We start from the raw sequence: 20,650 nt of genomic DNA, 5'->3' as shown, positions 1-20,650 counted from the left end.
AATTAATAAAAGATCCTCCAAACACCTATAATTGATTGTAAGGATATAAGGTTGGAATAGACAAAAATACCCCTTTTTACTTACACCCATCATTTTGTCTTTATACCACCACTCTTTACATTTATACCACCACTCTTTACATGCCTCATCCATAAAATTCTCATTTATTTAATCATTTTTTTATTTTTTATTATTTTTTAAACTCCTTTAAAAATAATTGAAAAATCAACATTATTTTCTATTTTTAAATTATAAATAAATAAAAATTATATTAATGATTCAAAAATTATTTTGGAACATACTTTTGGAAAAAATATTAATTTAAATGAATAAAAATTATTTTTTACATTTTACAAGTAAATAATTTAATGATTAAAACATTATTTAAAATAAATATATTTACTATTTTTTTTTCTTTTATACTAAAAAGTATTTTAAAGTTTATTTTTTTTATTATTATAAAATAAAAAGTTTAAAGTTTTTTTTTTTAATCTTTTTCTTTCCATAATAATTTTTTGAACATAGACTTTTGTAATAAGTTATATGAATGTTCCAAATTTGTTTATTAAGGAATTTTTTTAATGATTTTAATTAATTGAAAATTTATTGAAATGAGAAAAAAGAAAAAGAGAGAAAGAGAATAGATGAAGAGTTTTTATTTTAAATATCCAACTAAAATGTTTTCGTATATAGAAATGGATTATATCAATACATAGTATAGTAGAGATTGATTTTTTTCTCATACAAAAGGGTTAAATGATATGTTTACTCATTTTAAATAAAAACTAGTTAAAAATTATATAGATTATGTTTGAGATTGGTTTTAAAATATTTTTTCTAGTTTTTATTATTTTTTTATTTTTAAAAATTATTTTTATTTTCTATATTGTCTCTTTTTGAAAATACATTTAATTAAAAAAATAAAAAATATTTTTAAAAATGAAAATTGAAGACCTTGTTTAGTACTAAGATAATAAAAAGAATTAAATTTCATTTATTAATTATTCTTTTTTATTTTTAAAATATAATATGTTCACAATTAAATAAAGGAATTGGTCAATTGTATATTTTTTTTCACAAAAATGTAATATATTCATAAAAAAATTGGATTGAAGTTTTTCATCATTTTTTTAATCAAACTACTAGAATCATGTTTAATACAAATATAGGCATATATGCACTACGGGAATATGAAATTTGTGTCACTATATAAGAGTATTTACTAACTGTATAAGGGAAATGTACTAAGTGTACAAGCAGTGTATAAGATTACCATTTATAAAATATTTCAATCTATTTTAAACCACTCCTTTATTTTCCTTGTCACCCACAAATTGCATACTCATGTCATGCACTTTATTTAACTCCCATATGGAAATTCCGATACTTTCCCCAATAATGATGTTTGGGAAAAAAAAAAAAAAACTAACTCTAATTCATCCATCATTTTATTAGTTAAACCATTAGAAATATGGTTAACATACCTACATGGACATATTATTTAGGATAGATATATTGTACAATGGTATTACACTAATTGTACAAGGGAAATGTATTAAGTGTACAAGGAAAATGTACTAAGTGTACAAGGGTGTACAAGACTACCATCTATAAAAAAATTTAATCGATTTTGAATCACTTTTTCATTTTCCTTGTTACCCATAGATTGCATACCTATGTCATGCAATTTATTTAACTTTCACATGGAAATTTCGATACTTTTCTTAGTAATAATGTTTGGGGAAAAAAAATTAATCCTAATTCATCCACCATTTTGTTAGCCAAACCATTAGAAATAAGATTAATATACTTACATGGACACACAACTTAAGAGGGATATATTGCACCATTGTACAATGATGTTACACTAATTGTATAAGGGAAATGTACTAAATGTACAAGGGAAATATACTAAGTGTACAAGGGTGTACAAGGTTACCATTTGTGAAAGATTTTAGTTAATTTTGAATCATTTCTTTATTTTCTTTGTTACCCATAAATTATTTATGAAATTTGCACTATTATATAAGAGTGTTACACTAACTATAAAAGAGTATTCCAAAATTAAAGTGTTTATTACAAGTAAACCGAATAAAATATATATTTTTACTATTTTACCTTTATAAACATAATGTTAGAAGATATCAAAAAAATCATATTTAAATAGAATTAAAAAGGATAAAAAATTATCTTTGTAACATTTGTAATTTTTTTTATAAAAAATCATTAATTTAAATTATCAAGTTAATTTAAAATAATTTTTTTTGTTGTAATTATAGTTTTGAAGATTCTACGATTTTTATATTATTACTTTTAATTTATTTTCTTTGATTTTTTATTTTAAATTTCATCTAAACTTGTTTTTTCTTACATTTATATGTTTTCTATTATATCCTTATTTAAAGTGATTTTCATCTAATTTGTGTTCCATTATATTCTCTTTTCAATTTTAATGTGTTGTTATGCCTCTTTACATAACAAAAGATTTTGTTATTTTTCATCTACAAAACTTTATATAAAAGATATCATGTACGAGGAAAAAAAATAAAAAAAAAGAGAAAATTATGATATAATTTACATACACATCTCTTAATATGATACATTTGCTTAACTTAATGACATCATGCTTTAATAATTTAAACCATGTCAAGTCCACATCTATTTTAGATTTAAAAGGGCATTTGAATATTTTTCAAATTATTAAGTTATAATACATTATTCAATTAAAAATTAATTATCACCATTAGTTAAAAAATGATCATGTTACAAAATAATATATTAAGATAATATCAATGTATTGTCCAAAAAATAGAGAAAATATTCAAATAATTGTCTACAACCTTAAAGATATTTATATATATATATATATTGGATAAAAAAGAATAATAATATTTTTTAAGGTGTTTAAAAAATATTTATTATATATTTTGTAAGTTTAAAAAAAAATTATGAGGTATTTAAAAAATATTTACTTTAAAAATATAGTAATAATCATTTTCAACCATTGATTTCCAATATTTAATTTATTAGGCATGGTTTTTGGGAGAAAAATAATTGATGAAAATAGTAACACTTTTCTATAAAAGAATTAATTTACATGTCTTACCAATTAATATGTGAGAGAAAAAGACAAGGTGAATGATGAAAGAGAGAGGGAAAAAAAGAATGAAAGAGAGTAGGAAAGTTAGTTGTTTTCTTTTTCTTTTTGACAATAAAGGGCATTTTCGGAAAATTGAATGTTTCATATCCTTATTTTCAATTTGTAAACTTTCTTTAGGTGTTGGGCTTAAATATGGAACTTGTGAGGATCTTTTATTAATTTTTGGGTCCAGCTGGGCCCAAAACACAATTCTCCCAAAAAAAAAAAGAGTAGAAAAACATTAATTTAAATTTTATTAATTTAATTTAATTTAATTTAATTTAATGATTTGGAAAAAAAAACACCATTTTTCAAAAAAATAAAAATAAATTATTATTATTATTTAAAAATCAAACATCTTGAAAAATAATAAATTTTTTAAAAATTATGTATGTAAAAAATAATTAAAAATATGTCAAAATTATTTTTTTTAAATATATATTTTTAGAATATATTTTTTTTAAAAATTTAGTTTTTTAAAAATAATAAATTTTTAGAATAATTATTAAAAAAAAATTTGTCAATATTATGATAAAATACTCAAAATAGTTTTAAAAGGCCCAAAAAATTTGTCATTATATTACACTATTTAATGAGCCAAATCTTAATTTTTTGGGGCTAGGTCTAAAACACAGTTCCCAAAAAAAAAAAAAAAAGTACACTAGAAAGTACACTTTTACCTTTTTTTTTTCAGATGATTTTAACTTTGGATATTTTCAAAATCTGCTTCCCCCCATCTTCAAATTCAAATGCAGCCTAAAAGAATGTAGCAATAACAAGAGGAATACCAATAGACATGATGGAAAAAACTTAGAAATAAGATATAATGAAGAACACCCAAGATTAAATAAATAAACAAATTAATTAATAATAACAACCAAATGTCGCAGTCCACAATTACAATAGGTATCAAGAACTCTGAATCAATCAATCCAACCCAAAAAAAAAAAAAAAAACACCGGCATCAAAGCACAATCCCAGTGAACAAAAACAGTTCAGATCTGTGGGCACTTGATCAGTGGAAGATCTAGACCTGGAAAGGCCATGGCCAATCCTTCAAATCCTCCTCTTGCTGCACCTTTGCACTTTTCTTCATTGCACTCCCACTACTTCCACACCCATCTCCTTCCACATATGCATAGTACTTCAAGAAAAATGCCAGTATCATCACCACCCACTCCAAGCAGAATATCAGTATCGACAGCCCTCCTGCTAGCTTCAGTATCACTGCCCCATCCTCTTCCCTCACATATGACTTCAAGTCCCCCAGAAAGTCACTAGTTCTTGTGAAGATCAGCACTGATACCGACCCCTGAAATATGGCTGTCAACACTGTCGTCACCATGTGAGCTGCATACCATCTGCTCGTTCCTGTAGAGGCCGCCGCGCAGCCTGAGACCGCCCCGGTGATGGTGAGGATGTGGAGTAGGATGAGGAAGAACCCGCAGACTGACGGCAGGAGGCGAAGCGAGAGTGTTAGGAAAATGCAGCTGGAGGCTGCTCCCAAGAGGATGTAGTTGCAGAAGAGGAAGACTTTGTGGGTGTGGTAGTGTGATTCTGTAACTGAGCTTGACTGGTTGTGGATGGAGAGACCCATTTTGAGGGTTTCCGGCGAAATTCAGTGGCGGGCAGCGGATTCCAGTAAGTGGGTGTTGGATTGTGGTGGTGGAGATGATAGAGAGAGGAAGTTGAGATGGTGGATGAGGAGGGGGTGTGGAGAAGATATAGTGGTGAGTCTGGTGACTGGTGATGGAGTGAGAGCAACGGTCATGTTTGAAGTTTGAAGTTTGAATGGAAATATGTCCGTTGGAGGGTTGTTGTAACGGCTAGTTTTTATGCCTTTTGTAAACGGCTCTTTGTTAGTGGAAGTAATGACCCATTTGGTTAAGATTGGTATGTTTATGTTTGAGATGAATCTGATCTTCCATCTGAGTCGATCTGGATCCCTTGATCCGTGGGGATCCAAGGGCCCACATTGGTCCGCATTAACATTAATGAAAAGGTGGGGTCAGAATTGGATGATGTGGATCAAGTCTTTGACAACGAAGGTTTTTAAAATAAAAAATTATTATGCTTTGTAAGGTACGAGTGTACGACATTGATAGTATCCTCTTCGATACATCTTATGGGTGTAATTGGGCTTAATGGTCCAAATCCGGCCCGCGCCCGCTCAAAATTTCTCGGGGCTGGGTGGGCCCATTGGGCTCTAACAACCAGGCCAATGGGATTTGTTAGTTCATTTGAATGAGTTTCTTGAAACCCAAACCCGAGCCCAAGACCAGGCCCACCTATCTTCTTCTACGCGAAAACCCTAACCAGCCCGACTCTCTAAACAAACGTAGAAAGAAGAAGAAGAAGGAGAAGTAGCACCAAAACGATGTCGTTTCCAAATTCCGAAGATACCCATCACCAGCACCAACAGCAGGCCACCGGTGAGTCCACGATATCACTATTTTCAGTCAATTTTATATCTTATAGTTAGATTTTTAATCTTTGTTATCAATTATTGAAGAGTACTAATTGAATGTTGTTCGCTATTTACGCATTGGACTCAGTAATGTAAAACCCTAATTTTACAATTCTACAAGAAAAAAGCAATCAGTTGTGATGGTTTGATTGCTTTGATTTTGTGTACGTAGGTGTGGATAATTGTGATGAAGTGGGGTGGTATATTCTTGGTGAAAATCAACAGAATCTTGGCCCTTATGCGTTTTCAGAGTTGCGCGGTAAGTGAATGTGTTTATGTGGACAATTGAGGATTCTCTTGATGGCATTGGCATACTGATATATTCATTTAGTGGTGTTGTTTTTCGGTTCCCCCCCTATTTGTGGATTCTGTTTCTTGAATTTCAGTTATACTGGTGAAAAATTGCACGATGAATTGGTCTACTTAGATTTATTTACTTGGCGTGGACAGAGCATTTCTTGAATGGGTACCTCTCTGAAAATTCCTTATTGTGGTCTGAGGGAAGAAGTGATTGGCAGCCATTATCTTCAATTCCCGAGTTGACTACAGCAATATCTCAACCAGGAGTTGATTGTTCCAGTGCAGGTGAAGATTTTTGCTCATAAATTAGTAAATAGTCTGTATCTGGATATTGAATATTTTAAGGTCTTATTGGCAATATAATGTATCGTTTGTGCAGGGCCCCCCATTAATGATGAGGATGAGTTCGAGAAATGGCAGAAGGAGGTTAGAGAGGCTGAGGCCTTGAAAAATGGCTCTGCTTCTGGAAGTGTGGGTGGTGACTTTGGGGATGAGGATAATGAAAGGCCTTCAACACCACCAGATGGTGAGGATGAATTCACTGATGATGATGGGACAACATACAAGTGGGACCGGGGTCTTAGAGCCTGGGTTCCTCAGGTAACTTCTTGGACCTGTGCATTAGTTTATTATTGTTTGTGTGTTTCTCTAAGTTTTGAAATTTTGTTACATCATAATAGCTCGAGCTAGTGAAGCATCTATTTTCCAAAGTTTGGAGCATAATATCAACTTGCTTGGGATATACTATACCTGGGTCTTCCTTTGGGAGGGAATCCAATTGATTGTGGATTCTGGGATCCAGTGATTGAGAGAATCTCTAGGAGATTAGATGGGCGGCAAAAGGCTTACTTATCTTTCGGTGGTAGGATAACTCTTATCCACTCATGCCTTTCCGGCTTTCCCACATTCCCAGCTACTTTCTTTCTCTATTTAAGATTCCCGCTTCAGTGGCTGCAAAAATTGAGAGATTGCAAAGGGATTTTCTTTGGTCAGGGGTTGGGGAAGGTAAAAGAGATCATCTTGTTAGTTGGGATGTGATGTGTAAGCCAAGGGTAAAAGGGGGGTTGGGGCTTGGGAAGATTCCTTTTAGGAATCGTGCTCTTTTAGGGAAGTGACTGTGGAGGTTTCCTAGGGAGAGTACAACTCTATGGCATCAAGTCATTCAAAGTATTTATGGGACACACTCAAATGGTTGGGATGCCAACACTTTAGTCAGATGGTCACATCGTTGTCTTTGGAAGGCTGTTGCACAAGTCTTTCAGGATTTTTCCAAGTATACTCGGTTTGTTGTAGGAGATGGGGAAAGAATTCGCTTTTGGGAAGATTTGTGGTGGGGGGATCAGATTTTCAAAGTCCAATATCCAAGACTATTTAGATTAGTCACGGATAATAATATTTCTATATCTTCAATTCTCGGTTCTGATTGCCCTTTCTCATGGAACTTTAATTTCTGTCATAATCTTTTCGATTCTAAGATAGAAGATCTAGAACGTCTCATGCGATCTCTTGATTGCATGCATATATCCACTTCGGCTTCAGATGCGAGATCATGGTCCTTATCGCCTTTAGGATTGTTCACAGTCAAGTCTTTCTTTATAGCCTTGTCCCAAATGCTCGGTTTATCTCCATATTTCCCTACTAAGTTTGTATGGAATTCTCAAGTCCTTTTCAAAGTTAAGGCCTTTGTTTGGCTTGTGGCACACAAGAAGGTAAATACTAATGACTTGCTACAATTGAGGAGACCCCTCAAAGCTCTTAGTCCTGACATTTGTAAGTTGTGCATGAAGGAAGGAGAATCAACAGATCATCTTTTCATCCATTGTTCTGTGTCATTGGGGTTGTGTCACAAATTATTTCAGCTAGCCAAGATGAATTGGGTTTCTCCGAGAAGCATTTTAGACATGATGTCCATCAACTATAAAGGTTTTGGCAATTCCAAGAGAGGGATGGTTTTGTAGCAGAATGCGTGCATAGCTTTAATTTGGATTGTGTGGTGGGAAAGAAATGTCAGGATATTTGAGGACAAAGCTAAGAATTTAGAGAATCTTTGGGATTCCATTCATTTCCTTGCTTCTCTTTGGGTTTTTTGTTCCACGGTTTTTAAGGGCATTCCCCTTAACGTGTTACAACTAGATTGACTAGCAGTGTGTAGTTCCTACAGGACGTTCTAGTCAAGGGAGATTGTTCACAGTTTTCTTAGTGTAGTGTCTTGTTATCTTTTTGTGTTGTTTAGTTTCATCTCTGGTGGGAGGATTCCTCATCCTTCTATTGTACTTTTTTTCTATCAATATATACATCTGTTGTTTCCTATCAAAAAAAAATAAAATTATCAACTTGCTTGGGATCCATTTGATGCACTTGTTTGTTATACCTACTAGAACCAATTGCCATACATGATATGATTGTCTTTTTTATCTTTGTTTCTCAACTTCAGGTACAGTATCGTCATTCTTTTCTTTTTCTTGATGTATTTCTTCTTGTTAAATTAGGTTTGTCATACAGAATGCATTTGTTTGAATGGACGTCTGTTTATGCCACCTCTAGTTTTTCTATTCTTTTGTTATATCCTCAGAACTTGAAGGTTTGCTGAAAGAAAGTTCTGAATGCATGTCGTGGTGTCGCACTTTTAACTATTACAATTAAATGAACTGAGATCTCCTTTAGCGTAACTAAAGGTAAGAAAGGGGAAGAAGACTGTGACTTTGGATCCTCAGTAAACTATCAGCACCATTTTATTTTAACTTATTTATTTTTAGGAAAGTGTAATCATCAATTATCCTTTTAAGGTAGATAGGGGTTGTTAGGTGCATATGAGGTTTCCTAAGCATGTGGCTATATACAGATTCAAGTAGAACTTTCTCTATGACTGTCTTCCTTTCTTGGAGTAAAATTCTCTCTTTCTTTCTCAGAAAAAAGGATTTTATTAGACAGTCTCCTGACAAAAAGGGGGCACAACCCACATATGTGGAGGGTATACAAATGGCCCCAATACACTAGGGAGTACCCAATACACAAACCTGTGTATATGCGAAGTATATGTGCAACAGGAAGGGAAAGCCAAAGTTAACTTAAGCTTTAATCTCCGAGGATTGGGAATGTTATTTCAGTAGGGCAGTACTGTGTCTTCCGCCCAGACCTGTCTTTGACCACTTTCCAATTGTGTTAGATGCGCGAGGTTTGAGCAAAGGCCCTACCCTGTTCAGATTCAGGAATACGTGATTAAAGGAGGATGGTTTTAAGGATTTGATAAAATCTTGGTGGTTGGGATTCCAATTTAGTGGGTCTTATAGTTTCATCTTGTTTGAAAAACTGAAAGCTCTAAAGGCTAAATTGAAGATTTGGAATAGAGAGGTGTTTGGAGATGTTACCGCTAGAAAGGATCAGACCTTGAATTAGGTGGTGTTTTGGGAATCCTTAGAAGGGACTAGGATTTTGTTTGTGGAGGAGCAAAATGTGAGGAAGCAGGCTAAGGAGGAGTACAAGAAGTGGGTGTTGATGGAGGAATTCTCATGGAGGCAAAAGTCAAGGGAGTTATAGTTGAAAGAGGGAGACAAAAATAGGGTTTTTTTTTTTTTTTTTCCCACAAAATAACCATTGCTCATAAGAGAAGAAACCCTTTGGTGAGGATTAAAATCAATGGGACTTGGGTAGCAGGGTAGAGAGAGATCAAAGATGAGGTGGTTCAGGCTTTCCAATCTCTTTTGTCTGAATCAGGGGAACGGAGACCCAACTACAATGGGTTGTCAGTTAAGGCATTAGGAGGTGAGGATGCAACGTTGTTAGAAGCCTCGTTCTTTGAGGATGAGGTGTTTTGTGCTCTCTCAAATCTTAGTGAGGATAACGCTCCAGGTCCTGATGGTTTTTCTTTGGCGTTTTGGCATTTCAGTTGGATTTTTTGAAGAGGTTATGGGCTTGGACTTTCACGATCAGGGCAAGTTTGTTAAGAGAATTAATGCCTCTTTTTTGGTGTTCATTCCTAAAAAACGGAAGCTAATGATCTTAAGGATTTTGCTTATAAGCTTGATGGGTAGCTATACAAGTTGTTAGCCATTAGGCTAAAGAAAGTGGTAGGAAAGGTGGTATCCTATTCCCAAAATGCTTTTGTGGAGGGAAGACAAATCCTAGATGCTTCTCTAATTGCTAATGAGGCTATTGATTTGTTGCTGAAGGGCAATATTTGTGGTCTTCTTTGTAAGCTTGATATTGAGAAGGCGTATGACCACGTTAATTGAAACTTCTTCATTATGATGTTGGAAAAGATGGGCTTTGGGGCTAAGTGGATCAGATGGATCTGGTGGTGCATTTCTATAGTGAGCTTCTCAGTTCTTATCAACAAAACTCCGTCAGGTTTCTTCCAAAGCTCTTAGGGTTTGAGGTAAGGGGACCTTCTCTCCCCTAACCTTTTTGTGATTGTCATGGAGGCTATCATTTGTTTGCTGAAGAAGGTTAAGGTAGGAGGCTTTTTTATTGGGTTGGTGGGTTAGAGGCAGAGGTTTGTTGTTTGTTGATGACACTTTAGTCTTCTGTGAGCCTTCTCCAGATCAATTGACTTACTTGAGTTGGTTACTTATATGGTTTGAGGCCTTGTCGAGGTTGAGGGTAAATTTGGAAAAAAGTGAGTTGATTCTAATGGAGAGTGGAAAATTTGGAAGAGCTGGCTTAGGAGTTTGGTTGCAAGATTGGTGAGCTCTTGTCTTTTTACTTGGGCCTTCCCTTGGGTGCTCAGTTTAAGTCTTTGACAATTTGGGATGGTGTAGAGAAGAGGTTTTAAAAAAGATTAGCATTGTGGAAAAGACAATACATTTTCAAATGGGGTAGGCTTACCTTAATTCGTGACACTCTCTAGCATGTCTATTTATTTTATGTTCTTGTTTTGTATTCCAAGGAAAGTCAAATTAAGACTAGAATAGATTCAAAGAGATTTTCTTTGAGGAGGAGGGACCCTTGAGCAGAAACCTCATTTAGTAAGATAGATTATTGTTTGCTCAGGAAAAAAAAAAGAGGGTAATGTGGGGGTTAGGAATTTTTTGTTGCTCAATTAGGCCCTCCTGTGCAAATGGAGTTGGCGTTTTGCAAAGAAAAGGGGGGCTTTATGAAAGCAAGTCATGAGCGGTAAGTATAGGGAGGAAGAGGTAGGGTGGCGCTCTTGCGAAGTGAGAGAAAGGTGTAAGGTAGGGTTGTGGAAAGTCATTAGAAAAGATTGAGATATTTTGAGTGGTAGTATGGCCTTTTCTATGGGCAATGGGAGGAGGGTGAGATTTTGGAAGGATAAGTGGCGTGGTAACGAACCATTGTGCACATCTTTTCCCTCCTTATTTGCTATTGCCTTGTTTAAGGAGGCTTGGGTGGAGGATGTTTGGAACCATTTAGCTAAATGGGGAGTATGGGCCGCCCTCTTTTCTAGGTGGCTCAATGATTGGGAGGTGGTTTCTGTGAAGCGTTTCTTTTAGAGATTGCAAGGGAGGAGGGTGTATAAGGATGTAGATGATCAGGTGATCTGGACAAAGTCAAAGGATGGGAAATTTATTGTCGAATCTCCCTGTAAGGCTTTGGAAACGGAGAGACAAGGTGTTTTTCCTACGAGAGTAATTTGGGACTCTTGGGTGCCTTTAAGGGTGGGTTTCTTTGCATGGGAGGCTACATAGGATATGGTCTTAACCTTGGATCATATTTAGTGGAGAGGGTGGCCATTGGCTTATAGATGCTTCCTTTGTTTTTCAGAGGAAGCATCCGTTGATCATATCCTCTTGCATTGCGATAAGGTAAGTGATTTATGACATTTATTGTTTTTTCTATTTGGGGTGTACTAGGTGCTCCCCTCCTTAGTTAGAGAGACAGTTTAAGTTGTCACACTTCTTTTGTGGGCAAAAAGAGGAAAAAGGTGTGGCGAACAACTCCCTTATGTCTTTTTTGGACAATTTGGAAGGAAAGAAACAGTAGGGCGTTTGAGAATGAGGGCTATGAGTCCAAGGGCTTAAACTTTCTTTCCTTTGTAATCTTTAGGCATGGGCTAAGGTGTATTTAGTTTCAAGTCCTTCTTCAACCGTTGATTTTGTGGATTGGTTGGGCTCTACTTGAGAGGGTGTTGTTTTTTTTTATTCCCCTTTGTTGGTAGCGCTTTCAGGTGTCATTTGTATACTTCATGCGCACTTTAGGATGCTGTTTTGGAGTGCCTCTTTTTAATATATAGTTCTTTTTTATCTATCCAAAAAAAAAAAAAAAACAACTTAAGGGTAACCTAAAAAATTTACAAAAGAGGCCCAACTGAGTAGAACACCTATGGGTAACTTTTTTTGGTCAATGCCCTTTCACTAACTCCTCTAAACTTGTCTCATTTCTTTCCTTTCAAATTCATCAAATGATTGCACGCTGGAGTCTGGACATGTATTGGAATATTCCTGATTCTTCTATTTCTGGTGCTCTACTCTAAACTGGAAGCAACTCTATCACTAGTCACAGCATCACTAATGAATCCCAAAGAAAGAATTCCAGAAATCTGCTGCTGCCAAATGGCAGCTTGAAAAATAAGATGATCATTGGACTCATCAGTTTGTTGCATCTACATGAGATAATTATTTGTATTAACCAATTATCCACCTTGAAGCATTTGTGCAAGATGACCTCACAAGGCTAAACTATTCAGCCTGTGGTAAATGCATCTTCTAGAATTGGACCTCTCTCTCTCTCTCTCTCTCTCTCTCTTTTAATAGGCAATAAAAGCTTTATATATATGGGGAAAATGAAAAGTACACCAAGTTACATTGGATGTGTACAAAGGGCATCAAATGGCAATGCCACAAAAGAGAGAAACAGAAAAATATCTGTCTCTCAACATGATCTCGACCAATCTACAAAATTAATCAAAGGATTTGAACCTTCTTTTTGTGCAACCTAACCATACTAAAAGGTTACTTAGGAAAGAATATTTTAGCTTTTAGTCAAACTGTTCTTCATTTTCGAACGCCCTTCAATTTCCTTCCTTGCAAACTGTCCAAAAAATGCACGAAGAAGTGTTTCTCCATACTTTCTTCCCTTTCTTTCCTACAAAGAAGTCATGCCAACTTAAAAGAATTTCTCTAACCATGGAAGGAAGCACCTAAACAATGTGAAATAAGGAAAACAACAATTGCCGTAAAACTGTTGATTTGACGCTGTGAAGGAAAATGTGATCAGTTGATTCCCTTGATTTTTATGAAGAAAACATCTACTAACCAATGGTCACCCTCTTCTCTGGAGTGGATCTAATGTCAATACCTTTCCCCAATTGGCTTCCCAAGCAAAAAACTTGCCTTGATGGGACTCCTGAATTCTGAATAATGCTCATTGGGAAGGGTATTAACCTCCCCAGTTTCAAAACTGAATTGAGGAATTTCACAAAAAAGGTTGGCTAATCACCATATCTGTCCACTTCACCATTGGCCAGATCTTGCTTTGGTCTCTCCACATGCTTCAAGTGTCTCTTTTCATGTTCAACTTCCTGAAACATCCATCTTTTCCTAACATCTTCCCCCACTATCACAAAACAGGAGAAAAGACTCTGTCCTTTCTTCAACGTGTTGAGCCCTAGCATTTGTTTTATGTTTGCATCGACTTGTTTAGTTTTGCTATATCCTTCTTTTTTTATATTGACACTGCCTCCTCTGCACTATTTCTTTTTCCTTTTTTTATTTCATTATTTTAAAAAATGTTTCACCTTAATACCTGATTGATTTGATTGGTAATAGGATAACCCATCTACAAGAAGTGATGAATATAAGCCAGAAGAGATGACATTTTCAGTAGAAGAGGAAATCTTTCCAACCATTCAGGTTGCAGAAGACTCTGTGAAGGAAGTCAATGGCACTGATGTGGTTGAAGAAACAAAACATGATGCCAAGAGAAAATTGCCAGAACAGCAAGCAGAGAAGAAGGTTTCACTTTTGCCTTTTCCAGCCTTGCTTTGTGCTGTTTATCTTTTTCCTATTGGTGGACAGATTCCCCATCTTGTTTCATTTAGCTATCTGAACAGTATCAGTCTGTTCTGTATCATTATCATCATTATTATTATTTTGGTGACTTGAAGTATTTTTATTGTTACTCTTACCGCTAAGATGATTCTTGTTTTGTTTTCATCCCTGCTCTTTTACAGATTGTCAATCTTGTTTTAGGGTATTATGGAGTTAGATTTTCCTTTTGGATGTTATGTTATATTTGGGTGTCTAAGTTGAAAGTTTTAGTTATACTTAGGAATTATAACTAGCCATTTGGCTATTTATGTTTTTATTTTTCTCACTTTGACTCATTTACAGGAAGCTAACAAACCTCCTGATAGTTGGTTCGATTTAAAAGTTAATACACATGTTTATGTGACCGGGTTGCCAGATGATGTTACTGTTGACGAGGTAAGACGGTCAATTTTGCTTTTATCTCTGGAATATGATTCTTATTCTGTGACTAGCATTCACAAGATAATAGCACTGTTTCTAGTGTTGCTTATCTCCTCACATGTAACTCAGAAGCTGTCCCTTAAGCTGCCGCATATGAACACACACACATATATATGTATATATTATTAATATTATTATTAGGATTGTGGGATGACACTGATTTAGGAATACCTTGCAGGTTGTGGAAGTATTTTCTAAGTGTGGGTTAATAAAGGAGGTGAGAATTTTATTTTCATGTTTTTTCATGTAAGAAGATTTTATTGGCATTAGATTCATGATTCAAGTTTGTGATATAAGATAATGAGCTCACGCTAAAGTCATACTTTTAGGCAAATTAAGTAATCGATTACTGGAGTATATTCATGGAAGCATATATTGAAGATGGTATTCATTTTTATATATTGTCCATTTTGCTTTTTGCTCTTTTATGTCACATTCTTCAATTTTCGTCCACATTTTTTGGTTATGTAATGTACGTGTTTGTTTATTTATTGAACTGCAACATCAGATGAGAGTTTGAAATGCATTGTGTCCTGGCAATTGTTGAATCTAGTTCAAATTGGAGAATTTGAAATAAATGTCCAGGAGCTTGCAGTTTAGGTAGTTGAAAATCAGACACCTCTAAGAAAAAAAATTGAAAAATAAAAAACCAATACTAGGTGTGAACAATCGTAGAATTGTATTTCTTGTGTTGATGGTGGAATTTACAATGAATATAGAGGATTCACAGGGAAAACAATATAGAAAACAAATATATGGCTGTGCATATGTGTATTGCTGCATCTTTATTTTTCTTTTAAAAAAATATTTTATTGTGTTATCATGCCATGTCATTCCATATATTTCTTCTATGTCTTATAGCATGGGTTAGAAGTTGGTATCTGCATGCAAACATATGCTTGCGTAGATAATACTAGATGGTAGACACAAATTAATTAACAATAATATTATGGAAAGCTGGATGAGAAGAGTGAGGAGATACTGAGAGAGACATGAGGTTATCTGTGGAGAGAGAGACATAAGGTTATCCGTGGAAAAAGTCAAAATTTAAATCCGAAATCTTTGCCTATCAAAAAAAAAAAGAGGGGGGGGGGGGGGGGGGGGGGGGGGAATTAAAAACTAAACTTTAAATGGTTATTTATGGGGTCTACTTTGTGTATTCTTTTTTTGTTTATTATTACCATTAGTTTAAGAAGGGTAACTTGTGGTGTTTCACATGTGAAAAGAATATAGAAAAGAAAATGTCCTTGCATTTGCACGTCATTCTTGGGCAGGGTTGTAGTGCTCATTTCCACCAGCAGATATGTCAATGGAGGATGTGCTCTCTTTACTGCACTTTCTGTTTTGTAGCATAATTGATTGAACATCGTATCTTTGAATTACAGAATGCATTCTGAAATCTATTAGTTTTATGTTTATGCACATGTCACATCTCACAAACACATGTATTGGAACTTTTAGGACCCTGAAACAAGAAGACCTCGTGTTAAGTTGTATATTGACAAGAACACAGGGAGAAAAAAGGGTGATGCACTTGTTTCATATCTGAAGGTAATGTTTCTATTGTTAAAGTGCTGATTGTAGCTTGTTGGGATTTGTCAGATCATTGCCCATTGGTATTTATTATTATTGTTTTTCTCCATTTCATAGGAACCATCAGTTGCTCTGGCCATCCAAATTTTGGATGGGACACCTCTAAGGCCGGTGGGCACGATTCCTATGTCAGTGACGCTAGCTAAGTTTGAGCAGAAAGGTAACATATCGGGAACAATAATACTTCCTATTTCACTCTGTCCTCGATCTGGGATAAATTTGATTTTTGTTTTCAATTACCAATCAGGATGTGGAACTTTTTTCTTTATTCTGTTGGATGCTAGATTGTTTTAGTTTTTGGTGAGGCCTGCTTGTCATGTTTGTATTAATGATGTTACGTTACACTTCACAGGTGAGAAATTTGTAGCCAAACAAATAGACAAGAGAAAGAAAAAGAAACTCAAGAGGGTTGAAGACAAGATTCTTGGTTGGGGTAGGTTCCTAACTTGTATCTTTCAATACTGAAGTTGGTATTATGATATAGGATATTGATCTCTTTAAACTATGTGACAATTTATTTTAGTTAGCTTATTTTTTCCCTTTGTTATATAATTGAACCTCTTCAACAAAAAACTGCAATGTTTCTTGAATACTGTTGATTTGTGTGTTCTATTTCCAAAACAGTTAATGTGTTTTGCTTAACAAGATGCCAGAATGATATCTCCTCTGCTGCAGAGTCCAATAGTTTTTAAAAACAGCAGATTTTTGAACGTTTGCCCTGAGTTTCTGAAGCATATTTATTCTACTTTTCCTGGTGGTAAAAAACTACTAATGCATGGGCCATGAATAAATTGGTTAGATTGTTTTTGGCCTTGACCATCTCTTAAAGAGGGAGCAGCTCTTTTCATGTGTGACTTGCCTGCTGTTTACTCTTAAGACCTGTTTTTTAGATCACCACCTCTATCGCAAGGCGATTAATATTTTGACAAAGGTAAATATTAATTTGAAGATTCGTCCTTGTATACTGAGTGCTCCACGTGCATATAGAAGTTTAGAGCTAGTGATTTCATGGAACCTAGGAAGTGTAAAACCAAACCAATATCTGAAACAAATAGTTGATCAAGATGGTTTTGGACATTAATTTCTAGGTGAGAGAGAGCTTGAGGCTATTAATGGCTGTCCTTGGCCATTTTGATAATAAAAAATGATTTCCTTATTATGTTCCCAGATATCTGTGTATCTTTTCTATATGAGGTTTTATTTATGACAAATATCAAAATTTTATTCCTTTTTGCTATGCATCATTGTATCCAATCCTGAAATTACCTTCTTTTCTGATGGTTTAGGGGGCCATGATGATGCAAAGTTGTCAATTCCTGCTACTGTTGTTCTTCGGTATATGTTTACTCCTGCTGAAATGAGGGTAATCTTTATATCTCAGAGAGACAGAGACAGAGAGAGGGTTCCTTGTGGATTCTAAATTTTCTTTTTCCTGATGGTTTGATAATGGTTTTTATGTTACTTATTGTGATTATGATGTAAAAATAATTAGCAACATCAAGAAAGAACTCGTTACATTGTTGGGAATGTAACAGATTGAATCTGCCTTTAACAGCTGTGATTCTATGACTATATCCAATATTTTAAATCATTTTTTTTCTGTATTTTTAAAAATACTAACACACTAAACAAGTAGATAAGTTTCATTCTGTTTTTGTTTTTCAATTATTTCTTCTAAGAACCGTAAACTTCATGTTAGACTCAGGATTGTGCTCATTGTTGTGGGATCCTGAATTTTTTTTCTCATGTTTATAGGCTGATCCAAATTTACGTTCAGAACTAGAGGGAGATGTACAAGAGGAATGCATAAAACTTGGCTCAGTGGACTTGGTGAAGGTATTGTAAACTCCTACTGGAGCAATTGGGCATTCTGAATATTTTCAGTTCAATGCAATTGCTTAAATGTGAAATTCATGAGCTAACCATATGAGAAACTCACATTCCAAGTTAGACTATGTTGAAGGTTAGTCCTGCATCATGTTTTGTTAAGACAAAAAAACATCCTGGTTACCTGTCTTGTGTATTCTGTCTCAAGTTATGACAGGCTGCAAATTTATACAAAGTTGCCTATTTGTTTCCATCGTGCTTAGATGGAACCTTATCAGCAGAAAATGGGAAAAATGATTCAGTAGCCAATCCCAATTAGTTGGCATAATATCTTGTCAAGCTCTGTTGTGTACTTTATTTTGGGTTCCTTGTGATTTCTTTATCAGAAGATTTTATGTGATATATGATGCCTGTATTGGTGTTTTTGTGGGCTCTTTTGCCTTATGTTTCTGAATTTCAAGGCTTTTGGTGCATTCATGTTAGGTTATGTTGACATCCATATTATCCCCTAGAAATAAATAGCTATGGCATAGCATGAAAATAAACCTCTATGTTTCTGCATTTGAGTGTGGCATTTATTTCCCATGTGATGCTTCTAAGGCTGTTTCCTTAGTGCAGCATTTTTCCAGTTGTGTACATGGGTCAAACAGTAAACAATGCATTTCCCGCCATTATGGGTTGGCAACACAGTTTTTGCGCTGCCATTGAAGCCTTCATAAGCACTACATATTATTCAAACACCGTTCCATCATTAGTTTGAGCCTTCATTTCACCTTGTCCCAGTATTTCTGACATTGCATTCCAGGAATTTCACTATTGATTATGTTAAAACTTTTAGATCCCCTGGCTCCTGTTCATAGCTGCAATTTTGCACTTTTATTTATTAATTCACTGGTTCAGCATGATGTCATCAGTCATCTGAATGACATTAGTAGGAACCTTGCCCTCAAAATTGCACAACAATATGCAATGAAAATAGAGGCAATTAGAATTGACTCTTGTATATGCTCTTGAGAACTATTATTTTAGGTCCATAATCAAGTTCCCTTATGAGATTTACTGTTATGATTTACATTTGAACTGTCAATTTGTGTTATATGTTTCATGGATTCATTTCTTATGTTCTATCTTGGTTCTACTTGCAGGTTTGTGAGAGTCACCCACAGGGTGTAGTTTTGGTAAAGTATAAGGATAGGAGGGATGCGCAGAAGTGCATAGAGTTGATGAATGGAAGATGGTAATCATTTAGACCCTCAATTTTGTCTCTTATTCCTGAAAGAGGATGAGGGCAAACAACTGTTCAACCTAAAGTTGGACAGGTGGTTGGCATCATACCACAATACAGAACTTCAAACATACTCGTCAACTATTCCCGTCCCCAGATTGAGAAAATATAGATTCTAGTATTATATGTTTACATCTTTATGAACTAAGATTCAACACTGTTGGCCATTTGCTTATGTTGGATGGTCTTTTTGACCCCATATCCATAGTTTCTACAAATGGTCAAGAATTAGCAAATTGGGTAGGGTCCAAATCTTTACCTTTACTGTGACTTTTTAACACTTAGTGGAGATTTTCCTCCCTTGTTAGTGGGGTTTAGTAGCATTGAACATAGCAAACATTTACAAGCCAAATTCTGGCAAGTGACCAACAATACCAGTAATATTTTTTAATAAAGAGTACATCAGCTTCATCTGAAACTACATTTTGACATACCTGACTCAACTTATCATTCAACCCTATTTAGAGTAGTTGAACCTTTGACAGTTGGATTAAGCCTTGAGGATGACATAAGTTGGTTATGTCTTTCTCACTGCCTCTACAAGGATCCCTTGGGGCACCTTCAACCTGAATCGAGTCGTGTCCACTCTCCCTGCATTCATAAATCTTTTTTGGACATGGCATAGATCCTCTTTTCTTTTCAATATTGTTCTTGTGGTAGGTACCCGTTGTGTAATGAATCTGTGCTGTTAGGTCTCTTGTGGTCATGGTGATTGAAGTCCTTTCGGCTCTCTTAAATCTTGCAATGGGTTGATATTTTTTCCTTTTTACTTCTGTTTTTCCTTAGGGTTTCTGTTTAATGAGCATGAGCATGGTTTTTGGTTCGTTGAACCAGGATCCTAATCATTTGCTTAATTGTAATGAATCTGATTGTTTCCAATTCAGGTTTGGTGGAAGGCAGATACATGCCAGTGAAGATGATGGTTCTGTCAACCATGCCTTGGTGCGGGATCTGGACGCAGATGCTGAACGGCTGGAGGCATTTGGCGCAGAGCTTGAAGATGAGTCTTAATTTGTAGAATCAAACTGAGAGTACATGTTTGTAAAAACCCTAGAAATGAAGAGATTGTAGGTGACTATGATGCTCTAGAATCATGCATCATCCCATGAATATAGTCTTCTAAAGAAGAAGCTTTTGAACTTAATTCTGAATTTTACACTATGCTGTTACAAATAAGATTTTGCCCATCTGTAAACAAAAATTTATGAACATATTTGGAACTGATTTGCCCATCACGAAGTTCATGCCGGTGGCTTCTTCATCCTTTTATTTTTGTAACAATCTGAACCAATTATGTAAATATCGTCTGTTTTGGGCTTAAAAGGGCTTAAGAGAGTCACAGACACCCCCTCCCCCACTTTTATGTTAACACAACGTTCTTATTGTATCCCACAAAATTGTTGTACTAAACAAACCGGCACCCCTTATGGGGCCAAACAGATCACCATACCAAGGTAGGGAAATCTACTTTAATATCATTTGTATTTAATGAAATTTGCTCCTATACTATACCTATGATCGGTTTAAAGAATCCAATAAGAATCTTAAAATTCTACTTGCAAACAATATTACCCACATCCTTTAAATTTCAAGTAATGAAGATGGCATATTAG

At 34.9% G+C, this 20,650-nt stretch overlaps 2 protein-coding genes across 2 annotated transcripts; one reads left to right on the top strand and one right to left on the bottom strand.

Moving 5' to 3' along the window:
* Positions 1 to 3,982: 3,982 nt before the first annotated feature.
* LOC100267455 (uncharacterized) lies at positions 3,983 to 4,846 on the bottom strand. The gene has a single exon (XM_002265034.5). The coding sequence runs from the start codon at positions 4,734 to 4,736 to the stop codon at positions 4,167 to 4,169; it is 570 nt and encodes a 189-aa protein (XP_002265070.1). The 5' UTR covers positions 4,737 to 4,846; the 3' UTR covers positions 3,983 to 4,166.
* Positions 4,847 to 5,382: 536 nt separating this feature from the next.
* On the top strand, positions 5,383 to 20,272 carry LOC100853013 (uncharacterized). Its single transcript, XM_059738401.1, has 14 exons — positions 5,383 to 5,571; positions 5,779 to 5,865; positions 6,057 to 6,191; positions 6,286 to 6,506; positions 13,631 to 13,816; positions 14,195 to 14,287; positions 14,511 to 14,549; positions 15,794 to 15,883; positions 15,983 to 16,085; positions 16,278 to 16,358; positions 17,212 to 17,288; positions 17,681 to 17,761; positions 18,898 to 18,989; positions 19,922 to 20,272. The coding sequence occupies exons 1-14, from the start codon at positions 5,517 to 5,519 to the stop codon at positions 20,046 to 20,048; spliced, it is 1,467 nt and encodes a 488-aa protein (XP_059594384.1). The 5' UTR covers positions 5,383 to 5,516; the 3' UTR covers positions 20,049 to 20,272.
* The last annotated feature ends 378 nt before the right edge of the window (positions 20,273 to 20,650 follow it).

This window comes from Vitis vinifera, chromosome 7 (assembly GCF_030704535.1).
Source record: "Vitis vinifera cultivar Pinot Noir 40024 chromosome 7, ASM3070453v1".
Classification (NCBI taxonomy): Eukaryota; Viridiplantae; Streptophyta; class Magnoliopsida; order Vitales; family Vitaceae; genus Vitis; species Vitis vinifera.
The sequence above is the reverse complement of the archived record's forward strand: the minus strand, read 5'-3'. Positions and strand labels throughout refer to the sequence as shown.